This window comes from Epinephelus fuscoguttatus, linkage group LG23 (assembly GCF_011397635.1).
Source record: "Epinephelus fuscoguttatus linkage group LG23, E.fuscoguttatus.final_Chr_v1".
NCBI lineage: Eukaryota > Metazoa > Chordata > Actinopteri > Perciformes > Serranidae > Epinephelus > Epinephelus fuscoguttatus.
The window spans coordinates 24,636,921-24,658,488 of record NC_064774.1 but is presented as its reverse complement, the minus strand read 5'-3'; the positions used below and the strand labels follow the sequence as shown (position 1 = coordinate 24,658,488).

The following is a 21,568-nucleotide window of genomic DNA, read 5'->3' as shown; positions in this document are numbered from 1 at the left end:
TAAAAGAAAATTTATTTCAGTTAATTTTCTGTTGTCTAACAGAACCCATTTCTTTTAATTTCATCATAATAAAACAGACTAATCCTAAAACTGTCATCAACTTGCATACAGCTGGAGCTGTAGTTTTCCAACTTTCTAATGCCTCTTCCTCCTTTATTCCTCTGCATTTAACTTGCACTCCTTTTTTCTGTTTTCCTCCCTGTTCCTTTCTTGCTCAGCTTCATCTGTTGCAACATGAGCGTGTCAATATAAGGAGGACAAGTTGTATTTGTGTGTGTGTAAGTCCTGTCTTCCCCTTTCCCTAACTTACTCTGTCACTTTCCTTTTGCAATTACAGGCACGTATTCACTCACCTCCACACTCCTAAAACACACACATACACACTCAGTGTCTCTTACTTGGAGGTGGAGCACCTTCTTGTATTGCCTGTGGGGCTGCAGATGTCTATTGCTCTTGTCTGTTTGCCTCTGTCTCTCCTCCCCATTGCTTCATCTGTCCATTCCTTTCTCCCTCACCCTCTCTTAGTCTTCCTGTCGCTCTCCTCATCATCCTGTCTGCTGTCTCTCCCTGCTCTACCTCTCTGCTTTCATTTCTTCTCACCTCCTCCTTCATGGCTCCCTCCCACCTCCCCTCATTTCGATTAGACTTCCTTCATGTATCCCTAATCTTTCTATCGTTTCTCCGCTCCTCCCCCTCTCTGAGTCTCTCGTTATCGCTCCTCTCTCCTGTCTCCTCCTCTCCTGACAGGTACCATTCTTCACTCTGCTCCTGGCTTTGCTGGCTAGCATTATAGAGTGTGTGTATGTGTGTTTATTGTATTTGCCTTCCCCTCACACACACACACACACACACACACACAGACACCCGCACAGATGCACACGCACTGTTCTGGATGATATAATCCTTTGCCCATTAGGGGAGTTCAGGTTTGGATAGAGTTGCATTTCAAAACAAATTCAAGCAAAGTACACAGACGGATGACACACACAGACACACACAAAATCACTTCCATTCCTTCACACACATACACACACTCCGCTGTACCAGCTTTCTACTGCCAGGAGTGTGGAGTCATGCAGGACCACTTAGTGAGAGCTGTACATTAGTGAAAGTGAGAAAGATGGACAGAAGGCAGAGGAAGAGTAGTGTGAGAGAGCCAAGGAACATGGAGGTAGTAGGAATAGAAAAAGCCAGTCAAAGTGGAGAGATGGAGGTGGACGAGGGTGGAACAGGTCTTGTGTGTCAAGTATGATAATATGAGGCTGCGTGAGGAAGTACATAAGGTTACAGATGAGTTTAAGTGGTGGTGAGAGAGACATGGAAGGATCAGAGCGCTGAGTGCTGCTGCATGCAGAGAAACCGAGCGATATTACTGACTATAAAAAAGGTTTTTAGATGCATCTGTCTAGTAATTCATATGTAAATTATGTCATATTAAATATAGTAAAGCAGAGCTGGAGTGAGAAATTTTGATAATATGCTGAGTATCTTAAAGTCTTCTTCAAAAATGACATTCCCATTAATTTATTTGAGAAATAGATAATGACACTGGTTGGTTTGATTTGATCAGTCAGACATCCAAAAGTGGCTTGGGAATTTCTACAAGACTGTAAAGTATCTGCCTAGTATATATGAGTGGAGATGATTTTACACTGCAGCTATACAGCACTTGTTGTGGTAAAACTAGGAGGATGGTTTCAAATCTCAGTTTTTAGCCACACTAACAGTGTGACACAAGGGATGGCAGTGTTGGTTTGTTGGTCCACTTTGGTCCAGGCTAACAGATCTCGACACCTACAGTATAGATTAAATGGATGAACTTTAGTGTATATATCCATGATGCCCAAGCATTATGTTCTCGGGTTGTCTGGAAATACATACCTACATGTGTCCATCTATCTGTCCCATTCTCAAGTACACCTTTAGGGAATTTTTTTTTAAATTTGGCACAACAAACTGATTAGATTTTGGTAGTCAAAGGTCACAGTGACCTCACAAAACACCTTTTTGGCCATAACTCAAGAACTCATAGGTTAGTCATGACAAAATTTCACACAAATGTCTTCAGAAATATGATGATAAAGTGATGGCATTTTATATCCAAAAGGTCAAAACTTTACTGTGACATCGTAATATTCTACAAAAACAGTTTTCTGGCCATTAGTCAGTGTCATATCTCAGAACCAGGAGGGAAGACGTTTGGTCAAATACTGAAATGGTGACTCTAATCTTTGGTGTCCACCTTGAACCTGTGCTAAGGGTATAGATCTTCTGTACTGCTGGGTTGAAGATGTGTGTGAAGTATACACGTTTTAGAATATGAAGCTTCTTTGTCAAAGCATTGTCATCTGTCATTGCTACATATGAGTCTGGACAGACATGGATGTACTGTTTCATGGAGGCATACAAGCACAAGGCAACAATTCTAGTTCAATCTTGTGCCACCAAAATTTTAATTTTATTCAAATATCTCTACATCTACAAGATGGTTCGGCACAAACCTTTGGTACAGAAGTTCTTATTACCCAGAGGATCAATCCTTTGGGGTTCTCCTGACTTCTCTTCTTGTGCAAACATCAGGACAAAATTTCAAGTTGTCAAACTAATGACATTCCTATTGGCCGTAGCTGTACTTTGTTTTATTTCACATTTTGACCTCTCTGCTAGGGCGGCACGATATGAGGAAAACATGCATGCAATATCGCAGCCATAACGTTAAATATCGCGATAACATTAGTACTTGAAATAAACAGATATTGAAGTGCATTCAGTTCTACCTTTCTGCTGCTCTCAGTATACTATTAAAATAGCACAAATTGCTTGTTGAATTAATTAAAAAAAAAAAAAGGAAATTATGTTCAGCATTCTTTTATTGAACAAATTGAACATTGAACTGAACCCAAAAGACATCAATAAAAAAAAGAATGAGTCACTATTTAAAGTGTAGTTTTCTACTTGTACTCTATTTCAGCTGACTTGAAAAATCTGAGTGCATTGTCACAGCCTTTTGCAATGTGTTTATCACGCTAGTTGATATTCTGATGAAGGTTAAAAAGACGCTATACTGTGCAGCCCTACTCCCTGCTTACGTCATCTTCACAAAAAATAAACTCTGTAAAACATAGAAAAATTCCTCTAATAATGGTTGTTTTTGACACCACTCTGTAGCCAATTACTGTATGCACTTCATCATGACCTCTAAAGACCAAAAACTAATTTTTAAACTCAACTAAAAATTTGGATTCTTTAAAATGAGCATTATAGCCCCACAAAGCTGCCGGCATGGCTGTGAACTAGTTGTCTGCAACTTGCCTTTTCTAGTGGATTGGGTTTTGTTCAGGGGTTCAAGAAGCAGATTACTTGCATCAGTCCAGGTGTTGAAAACACAGCAAATGAAGTTGTTTTTGTCTGGCTCCAAAATTAACATGTTCTATTGCATAGAACATTTCAAAAGCTAAGCTTCCCCTTCAATATGTAATGACATGTTTGACAGTATGATCTGTATAAGACAGAGGTTTTAACTTCTGACATAATGACACTATCCCATCAGTTAGACTGAGAGCGATCAGCAGTGAGGAGTGAAGAGTCTGAGCTGAGCTACACACAGGAACAGAGAAAATCAGATTTTTCTAACCCCGCACAACCAGGGTGTCATTTACCTCACTCCTCGTCTAAAAATATGGGAAAGCTCACACATCATATAGAGCTCACACATTGTTGGAAACAAAATTTCTTTTTCCTATGTGTGAGGCAGCCAGCAAGAGCTGGAGATGGGTTATTCATCAACAGAGATTGATAATGAGAGTAACACTCTTGACTGTGGATCATGGAAAAAAGGAGTATTTGGCAGAGAGATGTGAAAAGAGGGATGGATGCAGGATGGAGGTGATTCATGAAAGAGTAAAAACTCAACATCTTGGCTGTTACTGTGAAGACAGAGGATAGTAGTTAAGCGAGTTAGAGAGGGATGGCATAAGAAGGATGGTTCATGAAGACAGATAATAAAGAGAAGAGTAACAATTTTTAACTTTGCAGTGGAAAAAAATGAGAAAAATGGACTCTGGAGACAGAGAGACAGAGGAAACAATAAAGAATGGGAGACACGCTAAAGGTAGATGGGGAATGCACAGTCACGCTGCTTTCTTGCGTTTCCGATAGATTTTGAGGAACTCGGCAGTGAGCTTTTGTTCCGCAGCTATACCAAGTTAATGGCCTCTCCAGGGATTCCAACAGCCCATTCAAATCTCTTAAGCTTTTCTGTAAATAGTCATTCTGTTAAAGCAATGTATCATTATCGCCTCTATTCACAAACCCAATCAAACTGAGCTTTAGGTGTTGCGGCGGGGACCTGCTGAAGGGAAGTACGCACTTGTTTCAATCAGCTGGAAGCATTTCTTTCTTGTATCTCGCTGGGAAAGGGCTGATTTGCTTGTGAGGCTCCTTCGAACATTTGTTAAGTGGTTGTGGACTTTAACAGGCATCTTGGGCTGTTTTTAAAGATGTAGCTTTTCACTATGTGATTAATTGCAGTGACAGTTTTCAAATAGCTTGTGCCGTAACAATCAGAATACAAGTCCTTGTTCTGTTTGTTGAGTGTCAAAATAAAGTTTCACAGCGGAAGGAGCTATTTCAGGTGCCATAGACAATATGGGATGACACTTTGACAGCTTATATAGTAATAACATAGGGTTAGATGCTAACTACAACTTCCATAATTCATTTAGGCAAGAAAAATTAATTAATCAGGGTTTGAATTTCTGTAACAGTACGTGAAAGCTACAGTTTGTGATGCTGAGAAAAGTGAAACACGATCTACACCTAAAACCCATTCAGTTTTAACTTCTGGATCAGTTTTTCATGAATGCAGTCAGTGATGGAAAAATTATTCAAGGCTTTTACTTGAGTAAAAGAAGCAATACCTCAGGGTAAAATTATTCCAGTATAAGTAAGTCTTGCATCCAAAATCTTACTTAAGTAGACGTACAAAAATATTAACAGCAAAATGTATTTAAAGTATCAAAAGTTAAAGTACTCATTAGGCAGCTGACCCTGTCAGTGTGACATAATACTACAGGGTTATAGTAGGTATGCATTATTGTTTAAGTCGCATTTTATACTGTTTGGTTTTTTGATCTGTTGCATATCTCTTGTATGTATAACCTTGATCTGAAAAGTAAAGTAGCTAAAGCTGTCAGCTAAATGTAGTGGAGTGAAAAGTACAATATTTGACTCAATATGTGAATGGAGCGGAAGTAGAAAGTATCAGAAAATGGACATACTCAAGTAAAGTACGAATACTTCAAACTTAGTTACAATACTTAAGTAAATGTACTTAGTTACTTTCTGCCACTGAATGCTAGTAACTGGAGGATCTTTCAGCCAGATCAAGTCTCTCAAGAGACATCTGCTGAATATCTTGGTGCAGAGATTACAGTACAAACCTCTGCAGAAACTGTGCATAAAACTCATGTAACTGGGGGCGCCCTGGTGGTCAAAGGGTCAAGACACTGGCCATGAAACGTCAACCAACCAACCATTGCGTCCAGCCAGGGACCCTTTGTTGCATGTCAATCTCCATCTCTCTCTCTTCCTTATTTGTTTTGGCTGCTAAATATATTAGATGTAATATTCTGTATGATTTAGGACCCAAATGTTGTTTGATATGCATATGTGTCCTGAAAGATATACTATGCAGAATATTCCTGAAGAAAACAATGTCTAGCCTCATTCAAAAGTAACCCTCTCAATCATCACTTATTAACTACACTCAGTGTGCTGCAGTGTAGTTTTCTGCAGAGACTCAGCCTGTATTTTCTTATTTCTCAAATTTCTGTGTTCAGGATGTTGATGGGTGTGTACCCCCACAGTGCTCAGGTGAGCTAGGGACTTGATTAAAATGTAGCAATAAGGGGGCGATCTCGAGCTCAACTGGAGTGTGCGCCTCATGTGGGCTGAGTTCTTGCAGTGGCACAGGTTTGAGTCCAACCTGTGGACCTTTGTCATTCTAGAGATGTCTTATAATAAAAGGCAAAACAGACACAGCACAGAAAAAATGCAAATAGCGAGGTGAAACGCCCAACGAGAGTGAATCTGTGGTTGACCTGTACTTTCACTTTTGCTGGCGAGCGTGTCAGTAACTGACAATCCCGCATAGTTTCCCTTTAATATGACTTTGACAGGATACTTTTAAACAACTTACTTCAAACTTAAATAAAAGCTGACATCACAACACAAACACATGTATGCAAGACTTCCCGTTAATCTGTGTTGATTCTGGGGGCATGGGTCATGAACTATCCTGGTCATTCGCCTGGCAAGGAAAAAATATACTATAATGGAAAATGCTTTAGTACACAGTTTATCTTTAGGTGTAGCACTCTGTTCATTAACACCGATGTGTTACTGTGGCACTGATGGCATTTACCATCTACAACAAGTTAGAATGAGGTAGTTGGTTGTCCTGTCATCTCCAGAGACCAAATGCTCACTCACACACACACACACACACACACACACACACACACTTAGACACAAGTTGGACTATACTTGTTCAAAGACTAAGGCAGTCTCAGGAGATGCACCTCACAAGCACCTCCTTCTCAGGGGAGCTGTGGTAATCCCAGCGCAGCATTTGTGGATGAGTGCATGTCTGTGTACTTCACGTCTCATGCTCCAATTTGGCATCACATCTCTTAGAAGTGGATGCGAAGTTCTCTGTTGGGGAATTTTTTTAGGGAATGTCAGTTTGATCTATATTCGCTGATTCTTTTGCTTTTTCTGTCCTCTCCTTGACATCTGATATCAGCAGAGTGGACTAATTGCCACATAAATAGGCATCTTGTAGTGCCTATAGGCCCATTCCTTGTTGTCTCGTCCTTCAGCTGTCAATGCTTAAGTTTACAGGTCCTTTAAGCCGTGAGTCACGCTCATAAACAGGACACTTGCCCTCTACTGGTGTCTCCAAACTGTGACACAAGTGTTAAATTTGAAAGCATTCGGCTCCTGAGATGAGACTGAGTCTCTGTTCTGTTCCCATTAATCACCCTTTGATCGCATTTTATAATAAAGCCTTCAGAATCGAGTACAAACAGGAATATCTGCGAGAGACACAAAGTTAGGCCAGGTTTTTTATTGTTAATGAGTCATATTAATTGACCCTTCATTCTCTTTAATGGTCCGAATATCAAATGGCAGTGAACAGGAAGCCTTAAATCTGTCTCTCCATTCATTACAAGAGTAGACTAATGTGTGCAATTTGATATTTGCATCAGTGTCCTGTTCGCAGTCAAAAAAAAGACTCCACTTATCACCATTATGCTAATAGGGATCGCTATTACCATAATGATATGCCATTATAAATAATGAAAGAATGAATACATGTGATTTTAATGAATGTTTTCCTCGCTCTTTCTTCTTCCCTCTGTATTTCCAGGTTCATTCTGTTTTCACAGAGAAGACCTGTGTAGTTTAGTTCATGGCTGCCAAATCAGAAGATTAAAGAGACTGTATAGATGTAAACATCTTTTCATTTCTCATTCTCCTTCCTCGGCCCTCCCTTTTCTCTGGGTCACTCCGTACTTAATCTTCACAGACAGCATCTTCATTAAAACGACACTGTCACCACTTTCTTCTGTTAGTGGAATCATTGTGGATGTGCATTTCTACCTGCACGCTGCTGACAGGGAACCACACAGCAGGACTTTACAGAGAAAAATGGTGCAGTCCCGGCAAACAGCTGCTGCAACTTCTGCTTTTTGGAATGAAACTAAAAGATTAGACCATAGCAAAGTGTAATATTATCCAGAATAGATTCTCTGTGTGGGTTTTTCTGATGTTTGTCAGATTAAAAGGCCAGTGGTCACGTACCAGAGAGAAATAATACCACCACTCCTGGTCCGAAGCAAACTGAGATATCATCTGCTTGCAGAGGCTGCACTCTAATATCTTGTGCTCAGTCTGTGGTGAAATAGAATATCTTACTGAGGACCAAACTGAGCTGATATTAGCCCTTCTCTTCATCCTCCACCCTCTTTCTTTTCCCTCAACAAAAGAAGTGATTCAGCGTAGACTGTCACACATACATTTGGTTCTCACACCTCTGTCTTTCCATCTCTCAGGTGACTCCATCCTCTAAGATCGTGGGTGACTTGGCCCAGTTCATGGTGCAGAACAACCTGACCAGGGCAGAAGTGGAGGAGAGTGCAGATGAATTGTCCTTCCCCCTGTCTGTGGTCGAGTTCCTGCAGGGATACATCGGGATACCACATGGAGGATTCCCAGAGCCGCTTAGATCTAAGGTACAGTAGCTTGTCCTGTATGCAAAGGCAGTTTAGGACGCCCTAAGATCAGTGTAACTCTAACATCTACTGAGGTAAACAAAACCACAGCCGTCATTAGGATGACGGACACCAACTCAAACTTATTTTTTAGTCTTTGTTTTCTTCACTACTTCCTTAACTAGTAGTTTTTATATAGCCAACACAAACACATGGAGGAGAGCTTTCTGGCTCCAGTTAGAACCTAAAATTCATAACATAAAGGCACATGTGTACCCACAAGTGCACACACACACACTCACACACACACACACACACACACACACACAAATTCTGTCACACGCTTGGTTACATCAGACAGCTGCAAACGGTGAAGAAAACCGTGATATTGCTCTGTCCTCTCATCTCCTCTCCGTTTCTTTACCTCTGTCTACTTCCCTTGTCTCCTCTTGTCAAGACAGCAAACAGCAAGGGAGAGACTCTCATGTGCATCAGGGGCCAACAGCCTCAAGTCTCCTCGGGAGAGTCGCATGAACACACACAGGCATGAATAGAGGCAAATTTGTCACATTCTCCCAAAAACCTGCTGACATATTGGCATACTTGACATTTCACAAAAAGTCAGACTGTATTTTTTTTTTTTTTTTTTTACAGAGGGAGAAAACTAGGGGATGTTTTTCCCCCGCTAACATCCACAGATGCTTCATAATGTATTATCAGTGGACTGGCTGGCACATAAAATGTGAAATATTTGGTGTGAGACCTTGTCTGCACGTTTCCATAGGACACTGAAATATAAGTAAAGGAGAAATAAAATATAATTAGTCATCTACTTCCTGCCCTTTTTTAGCTGGGCTACAACAAAGCAGGGGCCCTTGTTAGGGTGGGAATGTCAAACCCTGTTGTCCAGGATGAGGCCCAGCAGTTCTGGAAAGGTTTGGAGAACCAAAATGAGCACAACAGTCGAGGAACTTGGTTCAGAGCTCTGCTTTTGGCATTAGTATACATCAAACACAAGTCATCAATACAAGAACAAAGGACTGACTTGAAGGAGGGGTCCCCAGTCCACAGACAAAAGGCCAAATTATTTCAACAAGGGCTTTAAATACTCCCAGGTTAGACTATTACAACTAACATGGGTATAATTAAACAGACAATTAAAGCTATTACAAAAGTCACTTACATCAGTCTTTATGGAGGCCCTTAAGATGTGCAATAACAGACACTTCAGGCTCGAGTTAATTTTACTATCACTGGTAAGAAATTAAATACAAAAAGAAAACCCACTGCTACCTCCCCCATCCCCAAGGTCCCATTTGGTACAGTCCACATACCCAGAACACTAATGGAGAAAGAGGCACTTACGTGCATGTGTTCATGAGAGCACCATCCTAAACCAGGAAGAGGACCTCAGAAAAAAACACTGATGAGAAATCAAAGCAAACAAGAAACAATAAAACAAATACTGGTATGAAAACATTCTAAATTTAGCTCATATTAAGTATTAATCAACCAAACTGGATCGTAAGTTTAGATGATAAACATGTGTCACGTAACCAAAACAATATATTTAACTAAACTTATGAGAATAAATGAACTTTGCACCTAACCGGTGAGGGAGTGAGTGTATCTCCCTCACAGCCCAATGGACGCAAATGTCTGTGATTAGGTCATAGAATGATGCCATAGACACCACTGACTCTTCCTGTAACGTGGCCACAGTTTAGCACACTGACTGTGCTCAGTCCGGCCACATGCTGCGTTTTAACCTGTTGTAGTGTCGTGTTTTTGATGAACTGTATTAAATTTAGCTTGAGATCATTTTCCCCTGCCCTGTCAAGTTCATCTTCATTTTAGCTTTGCGCTCCTTTCATGATTTAGTTGCAGGTTAATGAACCTGTCCGTCCGTTTATTTGTATATTCATCCGTCTCTTTAGTTACTGTTTCTGCCTCACATCTTTCCTCCTCTTTGTTTACCTCTCTGCAAAACTAACTCCTGATGTTCTGTCAGCCTTATCATCAAATTGTCCTTTCTCTCCCTGTTTCTGTAAGCTGTGATCAAATATGTGTCATTTAGCTTCCCAGGCAGTCTCACCCTTGCCAATCACAGTGTTTTGTTTTATTGTTTTTGTTTTGTTCTGACATACCCCATACAACCCCACTAGCTCTCTGTTAGTGTCTCTCAATCTGTGTCATGTCTCTCAAAACTGTGGCATAGGAGTCTTTCTATTAAACAAACACAACTTTGGACAACTTCTGTGTTCATTCAGATATTCAGGATTCCTTTTTTTATTTTCAGTCAGCACTGGAATACTTTGTACTTTCTCAGCAACCCACCCTAGATAATTAATGCCCAACCAAAAATTAGCTTTTTCCACACACAGCTTATGAACCAATTCCCTCCATCCCTCTGAGTCGGTTAAATTCAGAGTTCAGCTTTGGTCCAAATGATTTTTGCTCTCCCCTCACAATGTTTTCGTTTGCACTTATTGTGTGTGCCTGTGTTTACACGTGAGCTGTAAGTCTGAGACAAATATGATCAAATTTACTGTCACCCACTGAGTATGTTGGAGTGCGTTTAGAGTATAAATCAAAATAATTGGTGTCAAGCTCATGTAAATTAGATAGTAAGGGAAAGTAAAACATGACTTTATTTATTAAATTATCATCCCTGTGTTTGTTGTAGTTTGCCTTATGTCAGGCACTGACCATCATTTACTGTTGCTTCACTGAATCGGTTCATCTTACTAATGTTGGAGTGATTATTGGAAGCTCCAGCATGCATTTGCATGCAAGCTCAGACACACCACTACATTGTTGCATGCAAAACCCATGAGATATCTGCATCCATGTTTACTGTAGCTGAAGGTTAATTTTGCATGTTGGTAGCAAGGATGAAGTCATGTTTCTGTAATGATCTTTGTTGGCATTAATTAGTTGGCAAGCATGTTTTCACATGCATTAATTTCAGTCTCATATACTGTCACAAATGCACACAAGTTATTTGCATGCAGTGGGAAAACTTTTCAAGACACCAAAAGGAAATTGAGGCGTTTCCTCATCTTAGTTCTGTCACGCTCAGTTCATTTGCAGCGTGGGTGGACAGAGAGAGTGGTCAAGGGAGAGGAAAACACAAAAGGCAGGAAGGCAAAGGAGAGGAAGAGGGAGACTGTGGGAGGATAGATGAGGAGATGGGGTAGAGGGAGAGAATAAGGAGGCCATTGGAAAGAAAGTGAATTCAAGAAATAAGATTATTGTCAAAAAAAATCCAGCACATCCTTCAGAGGCACAGCACTCGGAAAGAAAGGAAGAGGGGGAAAAAATCTGTGACAATAAAAAAAGAGAGAGAGTGTGGAGTGTGTTGTTGAGTAGCTTTAAGAGGAATGAGGAGAAAAAGCAAATAACCTTGAAGGAAGAGTTTGTCTTTCCTTCATTTGTAAACGTAGACGCGCTCACTCACTCACTCACTCACTCACACACACTCACACTCTCTCACACACACACACACACACACACACACACACACACACACACACAGAGTCACTATTTGTCCTCGTCTCACACTTAAACAATCAAGCAGTTTAGGTGTAAGACATCCTCAGAGGATGCAATGTTAATGAGCAGGGGGCTCAAATGAGCCTGCCATCTTTGAAGTGTCTTTCTCTCACACACAAATGAGTCAGCTATCTTTGAACTGTTAGCTCTGTGACTAATAGCATTGCACCGGGCCCTTTGTCTGGAGATTTCCGCAAGGCACACACGCACGCTATCATAAATGCGCCAACATGTTAACACACACAAAGACTAGAACGCGGTAGCACACACATATGCAAACATAACATGAATATATGCACATATATTTACAGTATGTATGCACACAGGAGACATATAATCAGGTGAATGTTAAGTTTGGTGCACACAGCGTTATGCTTAAAGTGCAAATGTGTGACACATGCAGAATACCAATGCAGTACTTAGCATGTTAGCTGAGGTGATGATTATTTTTTAACCTGAATGAAGCTAAGATAAACAAAGGTACACACACAGTGGTAGGTAGCACAAAAAGCTTTTCCATTAGCTTTTTCTGTTTGTACATTTCCAAGAAACATTTGCTGGAGCAGTGGAGCAGACTAAATAGGCTAATTGTATGGAGATTTCTGCAACTGTCCCTCCCTCCCTGTGCGCCTGTGTAGACTGTGTCATCAGAAGCTGAAGATATCTGTGAAAACACAGAACAGCAGCCCTTAGGCAAAATGCCTGTCCTGACATAATCTCTTCACCAGACATTATTAGTAGCCTCAGATCGATTGTCTTTACAAGTTGTGTCAGATACCAACGACTGTGTGGGCAGATAAAATGTCATCATTAGTCTTATAGCAGCCTCCACTTTCCACAATTATGCCTTTTCTTTCTCCTTCTCCTCGTCTTTCTCCTCTACGATTTCCGAAAAGCGGGATGATGTGTCACATATGCGGCAACACTGCAGTCATCTGTGATCGGCTGATGACACTTTACTAGAGAGGAAAAGATGAAGTGAGAGAGAGATGGGGGGACTGAAAGTGGATATCACTGCAGATCTTAACACAGCAGCGGTGCCACTTTTATGCAAATAACAAAAAATAACTTGCATTAAGTTTAATATTCTCTCCGATTCAAGTGTTTCTCCATCCCTCAAAACAGCTCCCCATGTATCTCCATCCTCCTCCTCCTCCTCTCACTCAAAGTCTCTGTCACTGGTGCTTTGACAGGGTGCTGCTTTTATCCAGACGTATAGTTATGAAGTACAATGTGAAGGTTTTACCAGCACTTTATACATCCCACATGCTTTCGAGTCCCATGGGGTACTACGATGGAGAAACATTCACAAAGACTATATGACTTTGAATAACATCTTTTAGTGATCTGTTTGTTTCCCCTTTTCTTGCACCCTCATACCTTCTGTCTTCTTCTGTTTCCTCTCCTTCATCCTTCTCACGTCTGTTCTCTGTTAACCTCCTATCCCAGGTGCTGAAGTCCCTGCCCCGTATCGAGGGTCGTCCCGGCGCCTCTCTGCCACCCATGGACTTCAAGGCCCTGGAGGAGGGGCTCCGAGCTGCACACGGTGACGACATCACCCCTGAGGACGTGATGTCAGCAGCCATGTACCCCAAGGTGTTCCAGGAGTTCAAGGAATTTACTGGTGAGTGAGCAGACTTGACAATGGATCTTTGTCTTCACATATTGATAGTGAATTAAGAACAGGAATCGTGGTCTCATTTTCACACGCTCTCTCTCAGTCTCATTTGTATTATTACTGGGGCTTGAAATTAGCAGCTAACCTTAAGTCGTGAACATTCAAGTTTCATCAGGTAGAAATTATTTCAGTTGTCTTTGGCAGGGGAGAGCAGAGTTGGAGCCGAAAGTGGAAACAAAACAGCAACTAATGGTGAATTTACATATTGCATATAAAAGAAACCAGGAAAGTAAGAACAGATGCTATAGGGCGAGAAATCAGCACAACCAGGAAGAACATTTTGTAGCAGGTTTGAAGTACATGCAGTCAGCAGCAGCATGTAGCTGGAGAAGGCTATGATGTGGGGAGTTTAATAGGAATCCATTCTACAGGAGTCAAATTTTCAAAGTTGTTTAAAAGCCGCAGTAACACTCAGCCGCCTGGATTAACACAAGCTTAATTGTTGCTTTGAGGGGTGAGAAAATGTTAGCATTAAACTGGGAGGGCGTTTCTGTGAGGAGCTTTATTTAATGTACAGCTGTTCCTTCACTACTGCAGGTTAAGACTAAAAACACACCTCAACCTGAATTAAAAGGGACAGTTCAGATCTTTTGGAGTGGGGTTGTATGAGGTACTTAGCCATAGTCGGCGTATGATACACAGTAGTTGTCAGTGGTTACATTTGGAGTGGCATTTGCACTTTGGTGAGGCAAGCAGGAGTACCAGCATGGAAGCCAAGAAATGAACTGCTGTGGAGGGGTCAGTAACTATATGTATTTCAGCCACCTTAAAAAAAAAAGTCCATCAGTTTAAGGGTACACTATATTTAGAATATTTTCACTGCTTTACCTTGACGCAGATAGCAATTTCTCTGTTCAAAGCCAGACTCCATTGAGGAAAAACAGTAATTTAACATTGCTGAGTATGGGAGCTGCTGCTCTACTGCTGCCTTGATCACTTACTTTGTGTTTTTGTATGACTGTGGAGTTTTTTAAAGGGTTAGTTCGGATTCACCAAAATCACACAATAACACAAACAAACAAACTGATCGAAGCAGCGGTAGACCAGCAGCTCTCCTGTTAAGTGAGCTAAATTACTGTTTTGTCAATGAAGTCTGGTGGCTTTGACAAGAGCATAGATGTGAAATTTAAGCCACTCTTGGCTTCCCTGTTGGAAAGAGCTGCCCGTGGCAATATAGAGCAGTAAAAAATTATTAATATAGCATACACTTAAGCTGCTACTGTTTTTATTTTGTTTTGATTTCTTTTCTTATTTAAGTGGGCCTTTTTTAGGTGGCTTAAATACATTTTGCTCCTGTCTAGCCATTCATTGCTTAGCTTCAGTGGTGGTACTCCTGTCTACTTCTCCAAACTGGGGAGGGGACAGACCACCATCTACTGTCGGTAATACACAAACTATGGATAAGTACCCCACCTCAAAAGATCCTAACTATCCCTTAAACCCTCAGTCTTTTCTAATTCCATTTCTTATACCAAATATAGGCCCTAAACTAGCCCCTTTTTCAAACTGGCATCCCCTGATTTACCCAGGTCTTAAAGTACCAGCTGATATTAAGGTCACCTCTGTTTCTCTGTCTAGCTAACTTTGGTCCAGTGGACTGTCTCAACACCAGGCTGTTCCTGGATGGACCCAAGATCGCCGAGGAGTTTGAGGTACACAACTCAATACTACAGACCATTATATTATTAGACCAGAATATTAGAGGGGACCTCCACTAATTTTTCTGATCAAGATCATTTCTAATAGAAACTTGCTCTAGATTTAAAGTCATGGGCGTCTACCAGACAGAAAGGGTATCTTGGCCTTTGCAGAAATATAGCTTGGTCATCTTTCGGTTTCATTGAAGTGCAATACTACATCGCTAGTGTATCCGTTTAAAAAAAAATTATCAAAGGATGTCATACTAACATTAGCCATTATTTCTTTTTTCTTAAGACATCTACTGCAGAATCCCTGCACAAACACAGCACAAATGTAATTGTAAAATCTAGTTACAAATTAGTACTGATGCATTTATATTAATAATTTATTTAATAATACATTTAGCTCCTTTATTAATTGTGATGCAATAGCAGTTTAATAAAGAACAGACATTAGATGATTAGCAGTAGATGATTTTTCCATCACTGCAGAGGGCTGAGGTTTGATGCAGTTTGGTGCAGAGTCACAGTGAAGTGCTGATAACACAGTAGGGAGGACAGAGATATTAACACTTTATCAAGGGAACAACAAACAGCATTCCTGATCCCTCCGGCCATCAGATTGGCCTTCCTGCAAAGAAATAACAGATTAATTTTGTCGTATGGTGTTTGAGAGCGGGCCAGTGAAAGGCACTGAGGGCTCATATCTCAGACCAAAATGTAGCCGTTCCACATTTCCAAAGCTTGTACTGTTTGTTTTGCTCCAACAGGGAGGCAGCTGAACATGCCGTCCAATGAAGGAATAAAACAAATGAGTTGATTTGCTTTGCATACAAACAAATTAGTGGGGCACAGGAATGTAACAATCTCTTGGTGAGAGGGATGTAATAATTGGCTGTCACTCGTAACTGCAAAGCCACAAAATCGGAAAGTGAAATGTTCCTGGGGAATATTGACATCTAAGTAGCAGACCATTTCCTGTGAACTCCAAAGTCTTACATAAGCAGAATCAGCTGCCTGGAAATTGTTTTTTTTAACATATGTGAACGTACAGTCAGCAGAAATATTTCAAAATGTCGCCTGACTGAAACACACTCTCAGAAGAGGAGACAGCAGGCTTCAAGATGCTGCATTTATTCAGAAAGTGCAGCACAAACAGAGAACATTTCAGGGGAATGACAGCAGTAACCACTTTGATGTGCGAAACTCAAACTGAAGTGATTGTTCAAGTCCAGATTGAAGAGTGAATTCCAAAGAGATTGTTGAAACTACTGATGGTAACCTTTGCGACAGATATCAGAATCCGACGTCAGATCAAAGAGAAATATGCTTTGCTACTGGGGGAGATGTTGGTGGAGTCTGTCACTCAGAATGTCATCAGGTAAAAAGATATTTCTAAGTATGGTATTCTAAACTTTAAGTTGCTTCTTCTAACTTTTACAAAAGGCTGTGGGGAGGATTTTCTTTACAATTACACATATGCAGCCTTCAAGATCATAAGGCTGTTTTAATACTAGACTGCTAAGGAAGGACAAAGACCGTGTTTAATTGTAGTCTGTTAGATTTGAGCTTTATTTGTCGCTGAGTAGTAAACTCAGACACTATATATATGTATATATATATATATATATATATATACACACACCATAATTATAACATACAAATTCATTAATACTTGACAGAGGACTTACAGACATAGTGAGATGAGTTATCACATAGTTTTGTTTGAGAAAAGAAGTGCAGGTGTTATTAGTCCAAGCGGTGATGCTGTTTGGGAAAACAGATTTTTTAAACCTGGCACATTTACACAGTAGGACACTGTATCTGTGACCAGATGGCAGCAGTATGAAGCAGTCAAACAGGAGGTGAGACAGGTCGGAGATGATAGCTGTGACATTTTTTGACTGCAGCTTTGTCGCAACCTTGTGTGTTATTGTTGGCTGTATGTTTGTGGGAAACAGGTGGCAGTGTGCATGAGGGAAACCTGTTCGTGCACTGCAGGTTATTAAGGCGACGCAGTAATGGGAGGAGATTAAGCTTGATGAGAAATGATAATGGGAGTGACCTTGTACTGTATAAGTATGATTTTGTTGTTTGGTCAGGGTATGAAAAATACAAAAACAAACATGTTCACTTCATGCAGTTTAAATAAAAGGTAATGGTGCTGACATCTGTATTGTAACTGAATTGGACTGTTCAGTTCCTGGTCTGTTTTATCGCCTTTGGTGTTTGCTGAGGACATAACATAGAGTTAGCTTAGAGGAAAATGGGTCATGCTAACTTTGCATTAGCCGTCTCTGTTATGCTTAAAGATTAAGAAAATGTGACTCAGGTAAAACCATGTATATGAAGGCTAGCAGCGAAAGCCCCCCAAAGCTTTCCTTGTAAATGTAGGTTTTAACTGAAAATTGCCCTCTTGAATTAGCTGTTGCTAACTGCTCAGGACTTTTCTTCCACCTTAACACTGATCAGCCAAAACATTAAAACCACTGGTAGGTGAAGTGAATAACATTGATTGTCTTGTTACAATGCGATGTTCTGCTGAGAAACCTCCAAACATCATTGCAGACCAAGTACACCCCCTCATGGCAATGGCACTCCCTGAGGACAGTGGGATCAGACTTGACTCTGACTTGTCAAGGCATGGATATAGGACCTCATGGGTGTCCTGCAGTATCTGGCACCAGGGTCTTGGCTTCAGATTCTTTGAGTCCTCCTGTGTGCAATGGATGCTCAATCAAGTTGCGATCCAGGGAGTTTAAAGGCGAGGTTGACACCTTGAGCTCTCTGTCACGTTCCCCCAGGTCATTTCTGACCAGTTTTTGCAGTGTGGTACAGCGCATTGTCCTGCTGAGTTGGCAAACTGCCCTCGGGGAGTGCTGTTGCCATGAGAGTGGGTACTTGATTTGCAAAGGTATTTGTCATGTGGAGCTCATCAGGTGGCATCCACAATGCCAGAGCCCAAGGTTTCCCAGCAGAGCATTGCATTGTATTGAGATGATCAATGTTATTCACTTCACCTGTGAGTGGTTTTAATGTTGTGGCTGGTCGGTGTATATATTGAGACATTATCTAACATACTATACTTTTAATGCCATATTTATTGCTTACTTTATTATGGCATTTTTATGACGTTCTTTATTATTACAGTCCTTATATGATACTACAGTCTGCCTTTTTTATGACTTAGTTATGACATTTTTTACAGAATACTATTATATTGTAATATATTATTATATACAATGACATAGATAATTCCATATGAAAGTCTGTCCACAAAAAATTCACAGTATACTATTCCATGAAAATGTCATGAAAAGTATAGAATAGTGTGTCATTAGTCATAAAGTATTTTAAAAAAATCATAAAACATTCATTGTACAGTATGTCATAAAAATGTCATAAATATGTTAAAAGTATAATATGTAATTTTAAAAAAGCCATCATAAAGTGTGTCATTAAATGTCATAAAAATGTTAGTTTAGTATAGTATGCCAACCAAAAAAAGTCACAGTACAGTGTGTAAAATATCCATCGTATAGTATAGTAGTAGTCACCATATAGTAGGAAAAAATGTCAGGTAAAAAGTTTGTCCAGTTTGCATAAAAAATGTTATTAAAAATGTACCAATGTAGTACACAATTAAATATGTCATACTACAGTAGGTTATAGACAATATCATCAAGTCACACTACAGTATGCAATAAAATATAATATAGTATGTAATAAAAAGTCATAGAAAATTCAGGGTATAGTAAGATGTTAAAAATGTTATAAAAAGTCATTGTATGCCATAAAAAATTACAAATAACGTTACAGTTTAGGACCCAATAAAATTTTACACAGTTTGTCATGAATAATATAAGTCAGAGTATAGTATGTTAAGAAAAACGTTAAATAAAAAGGCATAGTATAGAATATCATTAAAATTTAACAAAAATGTCACAGTACAGTATGCAATAAAATGTCATACTATATTTTTGTAATAAATAATATCATGAAAGTGACAGTATAGTATGCCATACAATAATAGCATTTTATGTCATGAAAAATGTCAAATAAAAAATCACAGTGTAGTGTGTCATAAAAACATGTAATAGAAAAAGCACTTTCCTGTACATAACTGAAATCCGTCTGATCAGTTTCAATAGTACCTTAAACTCCTGTACACTTTCTCTGTGGGAAACTTTCTTATTTCTGAAAGCAATAAATCACCCTGAGATTTCCCACCTTTGAAAGGCAACTCAAAGCATTTGAATCTGTGGTATATCGGGTACCTGCAACTGTTTTCCTTTCTAAAGAGGATGAAGAGTATTGAGGTTGAAGTGACACATGTGTACTGCTGGATTTCAGCTTTGTGGAAGAGTTTATGACCATACACGCATTTTTAGACAAGTCAAATACAAGAGCTTTTTAAAACCTCTCTCTTAAACAGAAGAACTTAAACAGAAGAAATCAGTTTCCAAGGTGTTTTTCATGTTCACATTTTGAGAGACACAGGTTTTGTGAAGCTGAAGTTGTAAAGTCTATTGAAAAGAAGTTTTAGGGACAGAGACAGGGACAACTGATTCATCACTCTTATTATTCCCTCTACTTCTTTATTTTGTTTTCATAGCTGAAATGAAATCTGTCTTTTAAAGAGCACTTTTGTGCATTAATAAAATAAAATTTTGTCTGACAACATGAAAAGTAGTCTACATCCCCTCTAGCCACCTGTTACCTTTCAGCCTGTTCACAAGGCTCTTGGTCTCCACTCTGCATCATAAAACACTCCTCTTTCCACCAGTGCTAATCATAATCCCAGTAAAACCCCAACACACATCATTTATTATAAATCAGCTTTTCCTTGTACGTCGCTCTTCTTTTGTTTCTTTCAATATTTTCCCTTGATTCCCTCATTATGAGTAACACACAGATTTAACTGACAGTGATTCAGAGCGGCCAAAGGCAAACATGTTTAATTACTGCTTCATTTCACTGCAGCAAAATGGCTCTAGGCTGGTGTTAATTGATTTTTATATTATGAGGGACATGAGGAGCTCTACTTCTCCCCACTGTATCACTATCAAAGAGTCAGGACCTCCACTGATTGTACTGATCCAGTATTGACCCCAAAGACAGGCAGAAGCCCCACCCTTCTTTTTTCTTAATCACCCCAGGGTGTGTATCAGTTGTCAGAGATGTGGCCACCACTGATTAAAAGGGTCCTTTAAATATATTTTGATTAAGAGTCTTGGCAACTTCAGCAGTTTTTGAGTTTTGAAGCCACAGTTTGTTGTGTGCTCTGCTGTTGTTTTTAAATTCCTACAACATACTGATTGACTGGCTCGAATAAGATGTTCTTGATTTGTAATCCAAACAATATTCATCAGCAAAAATGGCTAAAACACCAACAAAACACTTTAAAGCTACAGTTGTAGAGCTGGATAAATGGATTTAATATCCATTTTCCAACTTGTCTGTGGCAGTATTGGCTTTCCTTGCAGTAAAATTGATTTTTTAACAGTCCGTTATTTAAAATAAAAAAACTCATATTTAACCTGCTTTAGCTCTCAGTGAATCAGTTTGCTTATTTTCTCTCTAAGTGGAAAACTTGTCATTCAAACATTTCCCAAATGCAAAGCTGTTGTTGTGTTTTTCCACCCTCGCTCTTCACTTTCCCTCGCCGCTGCTCGTCTAATCTCCACACCGTCAGAACTGTTGTCACTTTAGGAACTTTCACACATTTGGATTTCTGCTCAACATCATTCATTGCCACAAAAGCAAACTTTCCCCTGTCGTCATGACGATGGGTACTCCCATCAGATCAGGTCTGATTAGTGGTTCCAGGCAGGAAATGGAAAACATGTCAAAAAAGTGACCTGTCGCATGCAGCAAGGGGTTTCTGTTCTTTACTTTCTTTTACTGTGCGGAATTCCTCAAGGGCAAAAAGAAGCTCCTGAATTAATGTAAAAAATGTAATAAACTATATTGATAATGTTTTAAAGTCTGCAGTGAGGAAGATAAAAACAATTAAAATTATATCAGATTAAATTGACAAATACTCAACAATATGTTAAAAAACAACAAGAATAATGAAAAGCAGTAAATCAAAGCTGCCTCAAATCTTCAGCTGAGGGGTTCTGACTGTAAAAGCCTGGTCACCTTTATTCTATGACTCATTAACAACCCTGCCTGAGGATCTGAGGCTGCACCCTGCTTCACAGGAGAGCAGCAATTCAGCAGTAGAACTGGCAGATGAGTCCATGAAGTGCTTTAATGGTATTCAGCAAAATCTTGAAATCAATTGTAAAACTAACTGGTACCCAGTAGGGGTGGGAAGAAAAATGGATTCGGCAAAGTATCACAGTATTTTGTGTGGCAATGTTGTATTGAAACATGAACGCCAAGTATTGATTAAAATAAAACTTTTGATAGCC

The 21,568-nt window shown here is 39.7% G+C and overlaps 1 protein-coding gene across 1 annotated transcript in view; it reads left to right on the top strand.

Moving 5' to 3' along the window:
• Positions 1-21,568, top strand: part of pcxb (pyruvate carboxylase b) — a 348,589-nt gene that overhangs the window by 306,802 nt on the left and 20,219 nt on the right. Inside the window, exons 22-24 of the mRNA XM_049567509.1 lie at positions 8,118-8,297; positions 13,281-13,455; positions 15,088-15,161. Coding sequence (XP_049423466.1) covers positions 8,118-8,297; positions 13,281-13,455; positions 15,088-15,161 — 429 coding nt within the window. The remainder of the gene's footprint in view (positions 1-8,117; positions 8,298-13,280; positions 13,456-15,087; positions 15,162-21,568) is intronic.